Below are 18,337 nucleotides of genomic sequence, written 5' to 3' on the forward strand. Positions count from 1 at the left end.
CTCAGCTAATAATTCAGAGATTATAGCCCTTGAGGTTGCTGTTCTTTAATTTAACCGCTAGCTCCTGGTACTCTCCAAGCAGGAGCTCGCACCTACTCTTATGTATGTTTTGGTCCCAACGTGGACCACAATGATTGGATCCTCCCCCTTCCTCTCCAATAGCCTTTCAAGCCAGTTCGAGATGTTTCTTACCCTGGCACCAGGAAGGCAACAAATCATCTGGGACTCTCGATCCTGCTTACAAAAGATATTCTCTGTTCCCCTAATTATTGAATCCATACAACTACCACATTACACTTCCCCTCCTTCACCACCTCCTCTCTTTGGACAGTTTCCTGCTCCAAGGTCCACATACAGGCTGTCCTTCCAACAGTTTTTATCTTTATCCTCACAGGTAGCAAGTTCATTGCACCTGTTGGATAGCATTAGTTTCTGCGGTTCCTGATTCTCTAACTTAGCTGGGTTCCCCTTACACCGTACACTATTGGTCACATCAACCTCATTCTGAACCTGTACCTCTCTACGAGGTGTCTGAAGCAAACTGACCACGTATTCCACTCCTTCCCTTATGTGTCTGAGTGTCTCCAACTTGCACTCCAGCTCAGTGACTGTGAGCCGGAGAGATTCGAGATGGAGATATTACTGCAGATGTGGTCGCTCCGGACAATCTTGATGTCCACAAGCTCCTTTATACTGCAGTCCAAACACACTACCTGCTCTGCCGCATCTTAGGCTAGATTATTTATATCCCTGCCCAATCAGAGATGGTGGGTGGGATCACATGCTGGATCTTTCAAAGGAAGGATTCCTAATTAAAGGCACCCTGGCAGGGGTCTGAAAGGCTCAATAAATTCATGAGGCTGCAGCAACACATGAGTGGAGAAGAGACCTGGGAAGTCTGCTTACCCTCGCCAGGTCTCTCCCTTGTACCTGGAGGTCCTACATCGGGATCTGTGAGGCTGCAGTGAGCTGAGCTCTCCCAAGGACGGGAGGAAGAAGACTGTCTCTCCAACCAAGCAGGTGTGGATGGAAGTGACCGAGAAAGTCAACAGCAGAAATGTGGTCCCTCCAACCAGGAGACAGGGGATCAAGAGGATCCAGGACCTCAGGAGTGTATGACAGGTGAATGGTATAACACTGTCAGGTGCCAAGCATCACACTCTGACTTTCCTAGCATTCTCTTCCACAGCGCACCAGGACAACACACCTTGCAACTCCACTCATTCCTCTCTCTGCAGGCACTTCACATCCCCATCTCAACAGCCAACACACACACTCCCTTTCATCCTATTGCCCTCTCGCACCCATGCCTGACAGTCACCCTCCACAAGTGTTGTTCTTCCCTCCTTTCTACATAAACCATTATGAACACTCACACCTCTCTTTCTTTCTTTGCAGGAGAAGAGGGCACAAAGCTTAGCATGAGACAGAGACCCGAGGGTACTGGGGGAGGGGCAGTGGCCCTCCAGTGACCTTATCAACCACTGGCAATACATGCCCACCTGTTCCACTGGGAAGGAGGTCTTGTTCCAGGAGGCTGCAGATACCAGCAGCAACCTGTCACTGGAGCATGAGCCTCGTAAGGCGCGGGTGTTCAGACATGTCCGGAGAACAGATCCTCTGCCTGTAGACCTTGAGTTGGAGATCGCCTCCTTCCAGCTGGATCTCAATGTCCATCCCCTCTACCCTGTGGAGGTGCATATGGTTGAGGAGAAGGCAGCTGGTGCTGCTGTTAGCATGGTGTTGCTTCTGTGCTTGCCCCTGATCAGAGCTGTGGTGAAAGCTGGCAGCAGGGAAGCACAGCTGAAGGTGAGTAGAGTGTACGACAGATGAATGGCCTTCCAAGAAGTTGATAATCACCTGTCAAGCAGTGAAAGCACTCTCTGAGAGAAGAAGCAGCCTCTCACCTGAGCATTGCTGCAGTACTTCAGTGTAACTAATCAAAAGCTTCCCAGCCTCTCAGTTTCACTGAAGAAGCTCTTCCCGCTCGGTGACCCTGGCAAGTTGCTGACAACTCAGGAAATAGACATGCTGGCTTTTAAAGCCAGAATACGTGATTAAAACAGTACTTCACGACCTATTAGAATATTTAAATAACTTAGCTGACAGCCCCAAGGAGGTTCCCCGCTCACCTCAATGCTGCCCAGGTGAAATCTGGAAATGGGCGGAATGATGTCAGGATCCTGTCCCCGCATGCACCCAAACCCTCCCTTTGTCTGGGAAAATTCCCCCATTAACTTTCACTGTGTACTAAAATACTGAATAAAAGTTTAAATACCTACTACCTCAAGCTTACAGGAACCACTCCAAGTATTTGATGCACTCCTTCCCCCTCAACACCGCATTCCCACTCTCACCAAATTCCCAACTTTACACTCTGTTTACGATGCACTCCGTCTATGACCATTCTGTGCATCAGAAGATAACTGGTCACTTTTATAGACCTTTTTGGGTCACACCCAAGTTACGGATACTCACTCAGTTTTCTGCTCACAGTCAGACAATCACTCACAGCTAATTAACTGTTAACTGTGGGAGTGGTGCAGTGGTTAGCACCGCAGCCTCACAATTCCAGCAACCCAGGTTCAGTGCTGGTACTGCCTGTGCGAAGTTTGCAAGTTCTCCCTGTGACCATGTGGGTTTCCGCTGGGTGCTCTGGGTTCCTCCCACAGCCAAAGACTTGCAGGTTGATCGGTAAATTGGCCATGTAAATTGTCCCTAGTGTAGGTAGGTGGTGGGGATTGTTCGGGAATATGGGATTAAAGTAGGATTAGTATAAATGGGTTGTTGGTCGGCACAGACTCGGTGGGCCAAAGGGCCTGTTTCAGTGCTGTACCTCTCTATGGCACTGTAACTGACAAGCAGTTGCTGTTAACAGTTAAGTAGCTTGCAGTTTTTAAAGTTCTAAGTTGAATTCTAAATGTTAAACTAAATTAAAGGGGTATGAGACTGAGTGGGGAGGTCAGGATCTAAGACTGAAGAGGAATGAGGGGTCTGAGTGTGAGTTAAGAGTGAGAGGTGTGAGAGTGAGAGGTGTGAGGAGCCTGAGTCTGAGAAAGAAGTGAAGGATTTGCGTCTGAGTGAGGGGATCTCAGACTGAGTGATGAGTGAAATATCTGAGAATGAGTGAGGAGTGAGCAGCGAGGGTCTGAGACTGTGAGGAGTGAGCGGTTTGAATCTGATTGAGACATGAGGGAGTGAGACTGAGCGAGGAGTGAGGCACTGAGACTGTGATGTGTGTGGGGGTCTGAGCGAGAAGTGAGGCACTGAGACTGTGATGTGTGTGGGGGTCTGAGTGAGGAGTGAGGCACTGAGACTGTGATGTGTGTGGGGGTCTGAGCGAGGAGTGAGGCACTGAGACTGTGATGTGTGTGGGGGTCTGAGCGAGGAGTGAGGCACTGAGACTGTGATGTGTGTGAGGGTCTGAGCGAGCAGTGAGGCACTGAGACTGTGATGTGTGTGGGGGTCTGAGCGAGGAGTGAGAGACTGAGACTGTGATGTGTGTGGGGGTCTGAGCGAGGAGTGAGAGACTGAGACTGTGATGTGTGTGGGGGTCTGAGTGAGGAGTGAGGCACTGAGACTGTGATGTGTGTGGGGGTCTGAGCGAGGAGTGAGGCACTGAGACTGTGATGTGTGTGGGGGTCTGAGCGAGGAGTGAGGCACTGAGACTGTGATGTGTGTGGGGGTCTGAGCGAGGAGTGAGGCACTGAGACTGTGATGTGTGTGGGGGTCTGAGTGAGGAGTGAGGCACTGAGACTGTGATGTGTGTGGGGGTCTGAGCGAGGAGTGAGGCACTGAGACTGTGATGTGTGTGGGGGTCTGAGCGAGGAGTGAGAGACTGAGACTGTGATGTGTGTGGGGGTCTGAGTGAGGAGTGAGGCACTGAGACTGTGATGTGTGTGGGGGTCTGAGCGAGGAGTGAGAGACTGAGACTGTGATGTGTGTGGGGGTCTGAGCGAGGAGTGAGAGACTGAGACTGTGATGTGTGTGGGGGTCTGAGCGAGGAGTGAGAGACTTAGGAACAGTGGGATTGTGGAGTACAATAAGGTGAAATATGTTGGAGTGACAGGAGGGTTTATTGAGATCTTGGTTACAAATCCTGCCCTACAGAAGCAGCTGTCGTAAATCACGTGTGTACCTTCACACTGATGACTTTAATCAAACTGATGGTTGTGTGACGGCAGTTATCTGGAGTTACACTGCAATGTGGTAATGAAAACAGGTTTGAACATTACTGGTGCCTGGGCACAGCTGCACTCTCAGTTGTCCCCACATGGGGAGGCTAGAGCTTTTCAGAACACGGCTGTTACTCACGCTTTCCTTTTTCCTGTTTGTCTCCCTCTTTGATTTGTTTCTTTTCTCTCTATAACTCTTCATATCTCTGCCTCTAATTTTCCATCTCTGTCTCATCTCTGGAACGCGCTGCCTGAGAGTGTGGTGGAGGCAGGTTCAATTGAAGTATTCAAAAGGGAATTAGACTGTTATAAGACAAGGAAGAATGTGCAGAGTTATGGGGAGAAGGTGGGGGAATGGCACGAGATGAAATGCTCATTTGGAGAGCCAGTGCAGACATGATGGGCCGAATGGCCTCCTTCTACGCTGTATCAGTTCTGTGATTCTGTCTTTCTTCCTCCATTTTTCTCCTCATATCTTTCTCTGTGTCTCACTTTTCTGATGTGTCCATCAATCTTTGAGTCTCTCTGTTTGAATATCTCTCCCCCCACCCCCTCCCCATCAATTACCCTATCTGGTTCTTTTTGCTCTGCCCCTCTCTTCCTCTCATTTTCTGTTTCCTCTCTCTCTCTCTCTTGGCTGGACTTTGCCAATTGGCTCGAGATTCCCTACACCGGGGTTGTGTGCAGATGGGGGGGACTTCTGCGCAATGCGGCCAATTAATGGCAGGCCTGCAGGGCAGCTGACCAATAACTGATGGTGGGTGGGAGTTAATGCCAGCAGCGAGCTTGAGGATGGCATCTTGAAAGGCCAGTGTGCAGCCTTCATACCAACTGCACACAGAGAAGGTTGCAAAAGGGGTGCAGCAGAAGGCAGTGGTGAAGGGATGGCTGCAGTGCAAGGATGGGTCACCCCACACTTCAGTGATGCCTCTCTGGTGATGCTCCTGCAGGCACTGAGGGAAAGGAGAGAGGGTCTATTGCCAGAGGAGGAGGCCAGATTAAGCCTCACGGAGAAGGCCTGGTTGGAGGTGGCCGTTGAAGTGAACAGCCATGTGGTGGTGGCACGAACGTGGGCGCAGTGCCGGAAGCACTTCAATGATGTAGTGAAGGCTGGCAAGGTGAGTGGCAGGAATGCTGGCAAGATGGAAGCCCTGCATGGATAATCTGGCGGCCATGACATGTGCAGCAGCGTGGATGACCCATGCACTGGGACTAAACAAGGACCAATGTGTGCATCAAGACAGAGGGTAGTATCACCACCAGACTACCATGGCCAATCATCAGAGCTCGCTGCGATGCCAAACATGGATGAACACATGCAGCAGGCCTCCCAGTGCCACAATGATGGCCACTGAAAGTGGTGCAGCCTTATGAGCATCGCAGGGGGTGGAGAGTTGTGTAACACTGAGAGCTCATAATGCAAGAGAGCAGAGACAGACGGGTGGTGATCTGCCCTTTCTTGCAATGATTATGCAGATGGAGGAGGAGGCAATGGAGATTGGCAGGGTGGCAGCTGGCCAAGCTGTTGCAGAGGGCAAGGCAGGTGTGGAGCCCAGAGAAAGTGAGAGGTGCAATGGCAACAGACACAAATCCTTCTCATTTGTCTTTTCAATGATGTCTCTGTGGTCCCTGATGACCATATGAAGCTCAGGAGCATGTACAGGAAGGAGGATGGGGTGCATTGGGGCATCGTTAACTGCACTCTTGTCTGTCCCGCAGAGCCAGTGCCGTGGCGGCTCAGCAGAGATTACTGGAGCCAGCAGAGCCTCAGAGGAGGAGGCACCATCTGAGGATGCACCGTCACATCAGTTCAGTGTACATTCCACCAACATAGATACTCTCATGTTGGTGGGGCCTGACATGCGATTAGAACAGGTAGCACCAGCTGGTGAGCATGACACACACACGTGCAGCAGGTGACGAAGGCGGTGACAGCTGCGGCCAGTCCCCATCAGAGGAGTGAGGTCAGGCCCAGTAATGTTCAGCTCCACGCAGATACTGAGTGGGTGCTTATGGAGTAGCAGCGGGAAATGTGTGGACATCTGTCAGAGTTCCCACAGGCTGTTCGCTCCCATGCACACACAATGGAGGAGTCCATCCATGCCATGAGTGGCACCATGTCTCTGGTTTATGAGCAAATGGGCTCCTCCATTGAGATGGTGCTGACCCAAGTGGAGAGCCACATGCAACATGCGACCGAGTGGATGCAGGAGGCATGAATCGGCATCCATAGTGAGGTCTCATCCTTGAGTGCTGTTGAGCGCTGGGTTGGCGTGATGGCTCAGAGACGCATGGACCTGTTGCCAGCGGGCAGTCTGGTCCTGATAAGCAGGGCAGTGCAGCCGGGCTATGAAAGGGTTGAGAAATGGGCAGCTGAAGGTGATGGGGGCTCTGCTCAAGGTACCCCCCGGCTTTGACAGAGGCCCCTTGGCCCCTCTGACGGTGACACAGACACAGCATCCAGCCCTGAAGAGAGAGGCTGCCACTGCACAGATGCAGGTGGCACATCCTATGCCAGGCCCCTCGAGGACTCTGCTACCCAGAGACCATCTGCCACGGGCATCTAATGCACCGGAGCAGCAAGGCCAGCAGGCTGCCCCCACATTGGCTGCAGCCGCAGGGGGAGCACAACGTAGAAGCACCCGGAAGCTAATACGTAAACACACTTAGTTTCACAATGGGTCTCACAGGGTTGCCTTTATTTGATGTATGGCACTGAGTATTTCATTTGTTCACCTCGACATAAGTTTGATGCCTTCCACGTGTCCTGTGATCCTTACTCCCCCAAGAGGCCGTGATCAGATATAGTGACATGGAGCTGGAGCCTGTGAAAGGGGCACCAATGACTAAAGGGTGAGGATGGATGATGCACTTGGGATGGGCTCCTCATGGGGGCTGTGGCATTGGAGGTCTCCAGGGAATCCACAGGGAGGCAACTGGCTCTGGTCCAGTGTTGGCACGGGGAGTCTCAGCTGAATCTAGTGTGAGTGAGAGAGTCGCGGGTTTCCCTTGCACACATGTCAATGGCCGCAGCCATCGACACCTCCTGTTCTTGGCCATTGGCTGTCGGGTCAGCTCTGTTTCCCCCTCATCCTCATCAGAGAAGGCGGCACTCAAGAGAACCGTCCGGCACTAGTTCCATTCCTCTCTGCTGTGCCAGGTGGTGCAGAGTACAGCACACCACCATGATATGGGAGACCCTTGAGGGGCCATATGGGAGGCTCCCCCAGAGTGGTCTAAACATCTAAAGTGCATTTTCAGAAGGTCAATTGCCCACCCAATGGTCGCCCTTGTAGTTAGATGGCTGCGTTTGTATGAATCCTCTGCCTCAGTGCTGGAATTCCACACTGGTGAGAGCAGCCATGTCCTCAGTGGATACCCCTTGTCACCCAGGATCCATCCTCGAAGGCTTTCCGGTGGAGTGAATGATTGAGGCTTTTGGTACTGTCTCAGAATGAAGGAGTCTTGGCAGCTTCCCGGGAACCTACCGCACACTTAAATGTAAAGGGCCAAATGGGGAGTGGGTTGGCTGGGGCTGTCTTAAGCACAAGCCAGAATGTCCATCGATCCCTGAAGGCAGCAGCACAGGTAGATAAGGTGGTTAGGAAGGCTTACGGGATACTTGCCTTTATTAGCCGAGGCATAGAATATAACAGCAGGGAGGTTATGATGGAGCTGTATAAAACGTTGGTTAGGCCATAGCTGGAGTACTGTGTACAGTTCCGGTCATGACACTATAGGAAGGATGTGATTGCACTGGAGAGGGTGCAGAGGAGATTCACCAGGATGTTGCCTGGGCTGGAGTATTTCAGCTATGAAGACTGACTAATTAGACTAGGAATGTTTTCCTTGAAGCAGAGAAGGCTGAGGGGGCACCTGATTGAGGTATACAAAATTATGAGGGGTATAGATAGGATAGATAGGAAGAAACTTTTTCCCTTAGCGGAGAGGTCAATAACTAAGGGGCATAGATTTAAGGTAAGGGGCAGGAGGCTAAGAGGGGAATTGAGGAGGAAGTTTTTCACCCAGAGGGTGGTTGGAATCTGGAACACACTGCCTGAAAGAGTGGTAGAGGCAGGAACCCTCACGACATACAAGAAATATTTAGATGAGCACTTGAAACGCCATAACATACAAGACTACGGGCCAAGTGCGGGGAAATGGAATTAGTTAGGACAGTGCTTGATGGTCGGCATAGGCTCTTTGGGCCGAAGGGCCTGTTTCTGTGCTGTAAAACTCTAACTCTGAATCTGACTTGCAGGATCTTTTGTGGTGGCCGTAAATGATCTGCACGTTGAGGGAGTGGAACCCTCTTCCTGTTGATGAAAGCATCCGGCTCTTTCTCTCTATCGCTGTCTCTTGTTCTCTCCCTTTGTGTCACTCTGTCTCTCTCTCTCCATTTCTCTCTCTATATAGAAATCTTTCTATCTCTAAATGTCTCTCTGACTCCCACTCCATCTCTCTCTATTTTCCTGTCTCTCTCTGTTTGTCATTCTCTTTATGTCTCTCACCCTCTGTCTTTCTCTTTGGTCTATCTCTCACTTCTTCAAGTTCTCTATCCTTCCATCTATTGCTCGCTATTGATTGCTTTGTCTGTGTCTCTGTCTCTCTATCTCTCTCTCTCTCCATTTACCTCTGTCTCTCTCTCTCTAACTTTGCCTCTCACTCTCTGTCTCTGTCTCTCTCTCTCTCTATATATATATATCTTTCTATCTCTATTTGTCTCTGTCTCCCTCTCTCACTTTCTATCTGTCTCTCTCTGTGTCTCTGTCTTTCTCTATGTCAGTCTCTCCCTCTGTCTCTCCCTTTTGTCTGTCTCTCACTTTCTCAATTTTTCTATGCTTCCATCTATTGCTGTCTATTAATTGCTCTCTCTCTCTCTGTCTCTCTCTTGATGGGCTGAATGGCCTCCTTCTGTGCTGTAAATGACTCGATGAAAATGACTGTATCTCTCTCTGTCACTCTCTCTCCATCTACCTCTATCTCTACCTCATCTCTCTCCTTTTCCCTGCTTCTCTCTACATCTCCCTCTATGGCTCTTTCTGTCACTCTCTCCTACTCTCTCTCTCTCTATATCTCTCAATCTCTAACAGTCTCTCTCCATCTTTCTCTCTGTCTGTCTTTCTGGCTCTCTCTCTGTCCCTCTCTGTCTCCCTCTGTCAGTCTCTATCTCTGTTTGTCTCTCTCTCTATGTTTGTCACTCCCTCTGTCTCTCTCTATTTGTCTATCTCTCACTTTCTCACTCTCTCTATCCTGCCATCTATTGCCCTCTATCTTTGAAGGGACAGGGACCCTGGCTCCTGAAACTTAGATTTAAAAAGACCAGAGGATTGCTCCAGGGGGCACGAAAAAGCAGAAGTGGGCTTTCCCCCACCTTTTCAGCCTGCTGCTGGGAGCTGCCTCCAACACAAAACCTAGCTCTCTAGTCTTACTCTCTCTGCCTCAGTCTCTCTCTCTCACACCAACTATCTCTCTCTAGTTTCTTTGTCTCTCTTGGTCTCTTTGTCTGTCTCTCTCTTTTGTCTCACTTTTTCGCTCCCTCTATCCTGCCATCTATTGCTCTCCCTATTGTTTGCTCTTTCAATCTCTCTCTTTGCCTGTCTCCTTTGCTCTGTTTCTCTCTCCTTCTCTCTGCCCCTGTGTGTGTGTGTCTCTCTGTCTGTCTCTCTCCCTCTGTGCCTCTCTTTTATTTATCTCTCACTTTCTCACACTCTCTACGTCTCTCTTTATCTCTCTGTCTCTCTCTGTCACTCTCTCTGTCTCTCGGTCTCTGTCTCTGCATCTCTCTCATCTGGCTCTCACTTTCTCACGGTCTCTATCATTACATCTATTGTTTTCTCTCTCTATTGCTTGCTCTCTGTCTCTGGCTCTGTCTTTCTCTATGCCTCTATCCTGCTTTCTGTCTCGCACGTTATCTCTCCATTTCTTGCTCTCTACTCTTCCCAATCTTGATCTTTATCTCTCTCTTTCTCTTGCTCTCTATTTCTTTCTCACATACCGCTCACTGTCTCTCTCTGCATCTCTGATCTTTGTCATTCTCCTTGTGTCTCTTGCTCTGTTTCTGTCTCTTACTGTTTCTCCATCTCTCTACGATGTTTTCTCTGTCCCTCTCTTGTTCCCTCTATCTCTATCTCTTGTTTCCTCACTCTGTCTCTGGCTCTCTGTATCAGTCCCTCTGACTCGATCCCTCTGTTGGTCTTTTTCTGTTTCTCTCTCCCTTTCTCACTCAATGGGCTGAATTCTATTCTCACACTGGGAATCCTGACAACATGCTGGAAAGCCAGGGTGACCCCGCCTCTGCCATTTGTAGGACTCGCAGCTGCATTTCATGGGGTTGGGCAACTAATTGTCTGCTGTTGGGCTGCTGTCCCTTTAAAGGATGACCACCCACCCCCAGGAGCTGCTGGCCAATCATGGGCTGGCAGCTCAGCAGTCTCAGTCGCTGGGAGCAGTGGCCGCTGCTGGGACTGCACCTGGAAAAAGAGGACGCCAAGGAAGGATGCTGCCCTCCTAACCAGTTAAGTGGGGTCTGGAGTGCCAAAGCCAGTTAGGCAGGCCCCAGCGAGGGTGGAGGGTAGGCTGTTGGTGAGGGCAGGCGACGCCATTGCTGTGGAGGCCCCTCTGTGGACCAAAGAGTGCCCGACTAGGAAGGCCCCCCGCCGAGCCCACAGGGAGGCTGCCAGGGTTGACCCGGTAATCTCCTCACACAGCGGACAGCCCTCCCACCACTGGGAAGAGGCCCTTAATTGGTCACTTTACTGGCTCAATTGGTCTCTTGGCGGGAGAGCCATCTTCCACCTTCCTCACTGCTCGTAAAATGACATGGTAGTGGGACGACAACGGACACTCCATCTGCGGTCTTCACTTACCATTTTACGCACCATCCCCTCACCCCCTCACGCCTCCCAGCCCATCCCCAGAGTACTGGTAAAATCCAGCCCAATTTGTCTCTTTCTCTCTTTCTTCTTATCTCTTTCTCCATCACTTGCTCTCTATCTCTCTTACCTTCTATCTCACATCATCTTTCACGCCTTCATCTCTTGCACTCTAACTCTTGCTCTCTCACTTCTTGCCTCTCCACACCCCAGCTATGTCATAGAATCACACAATCATAGAACGTTTACGGCACTGAAAGAGGCCACCTGGCCCATCGTGTTTGTGCCAGCCCAAAAAACAGCCATCCAATCTAATCCCACTTTCCAGCATTTGGTCCGTAGCCCTGCAGGTTACGGTACTTCGGATGCACATCTCTCGCTCACTTACACTATCCAACTCCCTCTCACTCTTACTCTCTGTCTTGCTCTCTATTTCACTCCATCTCTGTATCATCAGCTCTATCTCATTCTCTCCAACTCCATCTCCTTCTCTATCTCTTATTCTTGTCCTCTATATCTGATTCTCCCTCTCGTATTCTGTATCTCCCCCATCTCACTCTTTACCTCTCACTCTCTGTCTCTCCATTTCTTTCTCTCTATCCTTCTCCACTTTTTTCTCTTATGCTTTCCTTCTTTCTTGTGCTTTCCTTTCTTCTCTCCATCGCTTGCTCTCTGTCCCTCTACGTCTCTCTCTGTCTCTCTCTCTCATTCTTTCTCTCTTATGTAAGTGAAGAATGTTCCCTCAGTAGTTCAACAGGAGATTTGCAAGTCGGCTGGAAGATTTAAAGGCCTATAGATGTGGGTGTATGTGGAGGATTGAGAGAGGATTCAGGCCAGGGATATTAATGCAGTGGTTTCTGTATGAGAGCTTGATGCAGTATGCAATGGCCTCACTTTCACAGCCTCTTCATGTTGCTCCTGTCCATCCCAGTCCACTAATTGCATCTGAGGGTCCTCCTACTAGGGTTGCCACTCTGGTCTGACGTATTGCTTGAGGTTTCATTACATCCTGCCTCCAACTGCCACAATCGATCAAAGTGTAGAATTTCAAAAGGACATAGACAAGTTAGTGGAATGGGCGGACAGGTGGCAGATGAAGTTCAATGCAGAGAAATGTGAAATGATTCATTTTGGTAGGAAGAACATGGAGAGACAATATAGAATAAAGGGTACAATTCTAAAGCGGGTGCAGGAACAGAGGGACCTAGGTGTATATGTGCATAAGTCATTGAAAGTGGCAGGACAAGTTGAGAGAGTAGTTAATAAAGCATACAGTATCCTGGGCTTTATTCATAGGGGCATAGAGTACAAGAGCAAGGACGTTATGTTGAACTTATATAAGACACTAGTTTGGCCTCAGCTGGAGTATTGCGTCCAGTTCTGGGTGCCACACTTTAGGAAAGACGTGAGGGCATTGGAGAGAGTGCAGAAAAGATTCACGAGAATGGTTCCAGGGATGAGGAATTTCAGTTCTGAAGATAGATTGGAGAAGTTAGGACTGTTTTCCTTGGAGAAGAGAAGGCTGAGAGGTGATTTGATAGAGGTATTCAAAATCATGAGCGGTCTGGACAGAGTAGATGGAGAGAAACTGTTCCCATTCGTGATAGGATCGAGAACGAGGGGGCACAGGTTTAAAGTATTTGGTAAGAGAAGCAAAAGTGATATGAGGAAAAACTTTTCCACGCAGCAAGTGGGTAAGGTCTGGAATGCGCTGCCTGAGAATGTGGTGGAGGCAGGTTCAATTGAAGCATTCAAAAGGGAATTCGACAGTTATATGAAAAGGTAGAACGTACAGGGTAACGAGGAGAAGGCAGGGGAATGGAACTGAGGGAATTGCTCTTTTGGAGAGCCAGTGCAGACACAATGGGCCGAATGACCTCCTACTGCACTGTAACAATTCTGTGATTCTGTCTTTCTTCCATCTTCAATATTTTTAGAACTAATAAATGAGAGTGTTCAATGAAAATTGAAAAAGCACTCAAGTTTTTAATTTTCTCCTGGGTTGCTTTGCACAATGAACTGGCGATTAATCTTTAATTCCTGGAGACTCCTGGAGAATCCTGGAGGGTTGGCAATCCTACTTCATTCCCAGGGTCTTCACAATGAAGCCTCGTTGTGGGGCACGATTGGGTCTCATTCAGCAGACTATGGTAATCCTTGCTTCCTGTCCTGGGCTCTATTACAGAACGATCCCTTAACTATAGAGACCTCTGGATTATCAAACTCCTGAAGTATGAAGACCCTGGAGTATCGAGAGCCCTGGATTATAGGGACCCCTGCAGTATCAAGACCACGAGATTATCGGGGCTCCTGGAGTATAGAGACCCCCTGGAGTATCAAGGCCACTGGATTATTGAGAGCCCTGTGTTATCAAGACCCTGGACTTTTTTTTATTCATTCATGAGATGTGGGCGACACTGGCTATGCCAGCATTTATTGCCCATCTCTAATTGCCCTTGAGAAGGTGGTGGTGAGCTGCCTTCTTGAACCGCTGCAGTCCATGTGGGGTAGGTACACCCACAGTGCTGTTAGGAAGGGAGTTCTAGGATTTTGACCCAGCGACAGTGAAGGAACGGCGATATAGTTCTAAGTCAGGATGGTGTGTGACTTGGACGGGAACTTACAGGTGGTGGTGTTCCCATGCATCTGCTGCTCTTGTCCTTTGAGGTGGTAGAGGTCGCAGTTTTGGAAGGTGCTGTCTAAGGAGCCTTGGTGCGTTGCTGCAGTGCATCTTGTAGATGATACACACTGCTGCCACTGTGTGTCGGTGGTGGAGCTAATGAATGTTTGTGGATGGGGTGCCAATCAAGTGGGTTGCTTTGTTCTGGATGGTGTCGAGCTTCTTGAGTGTTGATGGAGCTGCACCCATCCAGGCAAGTGGAGAGTATTCCATCACTATTCAGAGCCCTGGATTATCGAGACCCCTGGAGTATTGAGAACTCCTGAATTATTGTGACCCCTGGGTTATTCAGACCTCTGGATTATCAGGATTCCTGGAATATGGAGACTCGTGGAGTATCAGGACCCCTGGATTATCGAAACCCTGAATCCTATTCATCTCTCACCATACCCCGGAATCAATTACGCCCACCTTGAATTCATGTCCATTCGTCCCTCCTAATATATCAATCTCTTCGACCTACATGGTCACATCTTTCGCAATACCTTGTTCTCAAGAAACCCAGTCAAGTTTCTTGACCCTTTTGCACTGTGCTTCAATATCCTTCCTTGCTACTGTTTAACACAGTAGGTTCATCTCCTGAACTCATAACCTCCACTACCAAGAAGGAAAGGGCAGAAAATATAAGGAAACACCATCACCTGCAAATTCCCCTCCAAGTCATATGCCATCCCAAATTGGACAGATATCACTGTTCCTTCACTGTTGTTGGGTTGAAATCCCAGAACTCCGTCTCTAACACCACTGTGGAAACACCTACATCACACCAACTGCAGTGGTTCTTGAAAAAAGTCCAACACCATCATCACCTCAAGGACAGCTAGGGATGGGCAATAAATGCTGACCTTGCCAGTGACATCCGTATCTCAGGTGTGTGTATGTATTATATATACATATGAAATTAGCTCTATTACGCACTTAATCTCAACAATGAAATCTAATCCACCACGAATAGTCTATTTTATTTATTTTCCAGCACTCAATAGCAACACTTGCTAGGTAACTATCACCTTGCCATATTAACAGCATCACCAAACCAGAGGCTATCAGCTAAACAGCACAAGCTGAATACAGCTGGGTCTGCAGAATATTAACTGCTTTGTTCACATTGTTCCTTGTCCTCAGAGCTGCTGGGTACAAACAAACAGCAGCAGCAGCCACAGCCTCGGTCAGGAATAGTGAGAGCCCAAAACCAGGAACTTACTGTGAATCCGATTCCTACAGTAGCAGAGAATGATCCCGGGATGAACTTTCCTTGGTCAAACTGCACCAGCAGTGACGTCTTTCCAACTCCACTGTCACCCACCAGGATAGTCTGCGGGGAAAGAAGATAATTAGGGAGTCATTGGCTGATTCGGGTATTCATTGAGCAATAAAGTCCCACCCTACCTGGCTGACTCTTAATGATCCAGAAGTATGCAGCAGTACTAGGGAGGGATGGACATTATGTGGCTTGGTAGTGAACGGAGGGTAGATTGAGGAGATGTTAAAATAGGGTAATGGGGTTCAAGATGAAGAGAGGGACATTGGGGTGTGGCAGTATTAGTGAACATTGGGAGGTGTCCATTTGGTTTGTATGTAGTGGGAAGGGTTGGCAGTACTGGGAGTGATGGGTCTGGGTGTGGTGGGATGGGTTGGCAGTATTGGGAATGATGGGTCTGGGTGTAGTGGGATGGGTTGGCAGTACTGGGTGTGTTGGGTCTGGGTGTAGTGGGATGCGTTGGCAGTACTGGGTGTGTTGGGTCTGGGTGTAGTGGGATGGGTTGACAGTACTGGGAGTGATGGGTCTGGGTGTAGTGGAATGGGTTGGCAGTACTGGGAGTGATGGATCTGGGTGTAGTAGAATGGGTTGGCAGTACTGGGAGTGATGGGTCTGGGTGTGATGGGATGGGTTGGCAGTATTGGGAGTGATGGGTCTGGGTGTAGTGGGATGGGTTGGCAGTACTGGGTGTGTTGGGTCTGGGTGTAGTGGGATGGGTTGGCAGTACTGGGAGTGATGGGTCTGGGTGTAGTGGGATGGGTTGGCAGTACTGGGTGTGTTGGGTCTGGGTGTAGTGGGATGGGTTGGTAGTACTGGGAGTGATGGGTCTGGGTGTAGTGGGATGGGTTGGCAGTATTGGGAGTGATGGGTCTGGGTGTAGCGGGATGAGTTGGCAGTACTGAGAGTGATGTGTCTGGGTGTAGTGGGATGGGTTGGTAGTATTGGGAGTGATGGCTCTGAGTGTAGTGGAATGGGTTGGCAGTCCTGGGAATGATGAATCTGGGTGTAGTAGAATGGGTTGGCAGTACTGGGAGTGATGGGTCTGGGTGTGATGGGATGGGTTGGCAGTATTGGGAGTGATGGGTCTGGGTGTAGTGGGATGGGTTGGCAGTACTGGGTGTGTTGGGTCTGGGTGTAGTGGGACGGGTTGGCAGTACTGGGAGTGATGGGTCTGGGTGTAGTGGGATGGGTTGGTAGTACTGGGAGTGATGGGTCTGGGTGTAGTGGGATGGGTTGGCAGTACTGGGTGTGTTGGGTCTGGGTGTAGTGGGATGGGTTGGTAGTACTGGGAGTGATGGGTCTGGGTGTAGTGGGATGGGTTGGCAGTACTGGGTGTGTTGGGTCTGGGTGTAGTGGAATGTGTTGGCAGTACTGGGAGTGATGGGTCTGGGTGTAGTGGGATGGGTTGGCAGTATTGGGAGTGATGGGTCTGGGTGTAGCGGGATGAGTTGGCAGTACTGAGAGTGATGTGTCTGGGTGTAGTGGGATGGGTTGGTAGTATTGGGAGTGATGGCTCTGAGTGTAGTGGGATGGGTTGGCAGTACTGAGAGTGATGTGTCTGGGTGTAGCGGGATGAGTTGGCAGCACTGAGAGTGATGTGTCTGGGTGTAGTGGGATGGGTTGGTAGTATTAGGAGTGATGGCTCTGAGTGTAGTGGGATGGGTTGGCAGTACTGAGAGTGATGTGTCTGGGTGTAGTGGGATGGGTTGGCAGTACTGGGAGTGATGGGTCTGGGTGTAGTGGGATGGGTTGGTAGTATTGGGAGTGTGATGGGTCTGGGTGTAGTGGGATGGGTTGGCAGTACTGGGAGTGATGGGTCTGGGTGTAGTGGAATGGGTTGGCAGTACTGGGTGTGTTGGGTCTGGGTGTAGTGGGATGGGTTGACAGTACTGGGAGTGATGGGTCTGGGTGTAGTGGGACGAGTTGGCAGTACTGGGAGTGATGGGTCTGTGTGTAGTGGGATGTGTTGGCAGTATTGGGTGTGTTGGGTCTGGGTGTAGTGGGATGGGTTGGCAGTATTGGGTGTGTTGGGTCTGGGTGTAGTGGGATGGGTTGGCTCTACAGTGAGTGATGGGTCTGGGTGTAGTGGGATGGGTTGGCTGTACAGGGAGTAATGGGTCTGGGTGTAGTGGGATGTGTTGGCAGTATTGGGTGTGTTGGGTCTGGGTGTAGTGGGATGGGTTGGCAGTATTGGGTGTGTTGGGTCTGGGTGTAGTGGGATGGGTTGGCAGTACTGGGAGTGATGGGTCTGGGTGTAGTGGGATGGGTTGGCAGTACTGAGAGTGATGTGTCTGGGTGTAGCGGGATGAGTTGGCAGCACTGAGAGTGATGTGTCTGGGTGTAGTGGGATGGGTTGGTAGTATTAGGAGTGATGGCTCTGAGTGTAGTGGGATGGGTTGGCAGTACTGAGAGTGATGTGTCTGGGTGTAGTGGGATGGGTTGGCAGTACTGGGAGTGATGGGTCTGGGTGTAGTGGGATGGGTTGGTAGTATTGGGAGTGTGATGGGTCTGGGTGTAGTGGGATGGGTTGGCAGTACTGGGAGTGATGGGTCTGGGTGTAGTGGAATGGGTTGGCAGTACTGGGTGTGTTGGGTCTGGGTGTAGTGGGATGGGTTGACAGTACTGGGAGTGATGGGTCTGGGTGTAGTGGGACGGGTTGGCAGTACTGGGAGTGATGGGTCTGTGTGTAGTGGGATGTGTTGGCAGTATTGGGTGTGTTGGGTCTGGGTGTAGTGGGATGGGTTGGCAGTATTGGGTGTGTTGGGTCTGGGTGTAGTGGGATGGGTTGGCTCTACAGTGAGTGATGGGTCTGGGTGTAGTGGGATGGGTTGGCTGTACAGGGAGTAATGGGTCTGGGTGTAGTGGGATTTGTTAGCAGTATTGGGTGTGTTGGGTCTGGGTGTAGTGGGATGGGTTGGCAGTATTGGGTGTGTTGGGTCTGGGTGTAGTGGGATGGGTTGGCAGTACTGGGAGTGATGGGTCTGGGTGTAGTGGGATGGGTTGGCAGTATTGGGTGTGTTGGGTCTGGGTGTAGTGGGATGGGTTGGTAGTATTGGGTGTGTTGGGTCTGGGTGTAGTGGGATGGGTTGGCAGTATTGGGTGTGTTGGGTCTGGGTGTAGTGGGATGGGTTGGCAGTACTGGGAGTGATGGGTCTGGGTGTAGTGGGATGGGTTGGTAGTATTGGGAGTGTGATGGGTCTGGGTGCAGTGGGATGGGTTGGCAGTACTGGGAGTGATGGGTCTGGGTGTAGTGGGATGGGTTGGCAGTACTGAGAGCGATGGGTCTGGGTGTAGTGGGATGGGTTGGCAGTACTGAGAGTGATGTGTCTGGGTGTAGTGGAATGGG

At 50.2% G+C, this 18,337-nt stretch overlaps 1 protein-coding gene across 1 annotated transcript in view; it reads right to left on the reverse strand.

Moving 5' to 3' along the window:
• The window catches only part of LOC137384203 (ras-related protein Rab-37-like), a 277,885-nt gene that overhangs the window by 197,411 nt on the left and 62,137 nt on the right, over positions 1 to 18,337 (reverse strand). Inside the window, exon 2 of the mRNA XM_068057862.1 lies at positions 14,935 to 15,045. Coding sequence (XP_067913963.1) covers positions 14,935 to 15,045 — 111 coding nt within the window. The remainder of the gene's footprint in view (positions 1 to 14,934; positions 15,046 to 18,337) is intronic.

This window comes from Heterodontus francisci, chromosome 26, assembly GCF_036365525.1.
Source record: "Heterodontus francisci isolate sHetFra1 chromosome 26, sHetFra1.hap1, whole genome shotgun sequence".
Lineage (NCBI taxonomy): Eukaryota > Metazoa > Chordata > Chondrichthyes > Heterodontiformes > Heterodontidae > Heterodontus > Heterodontus francisci.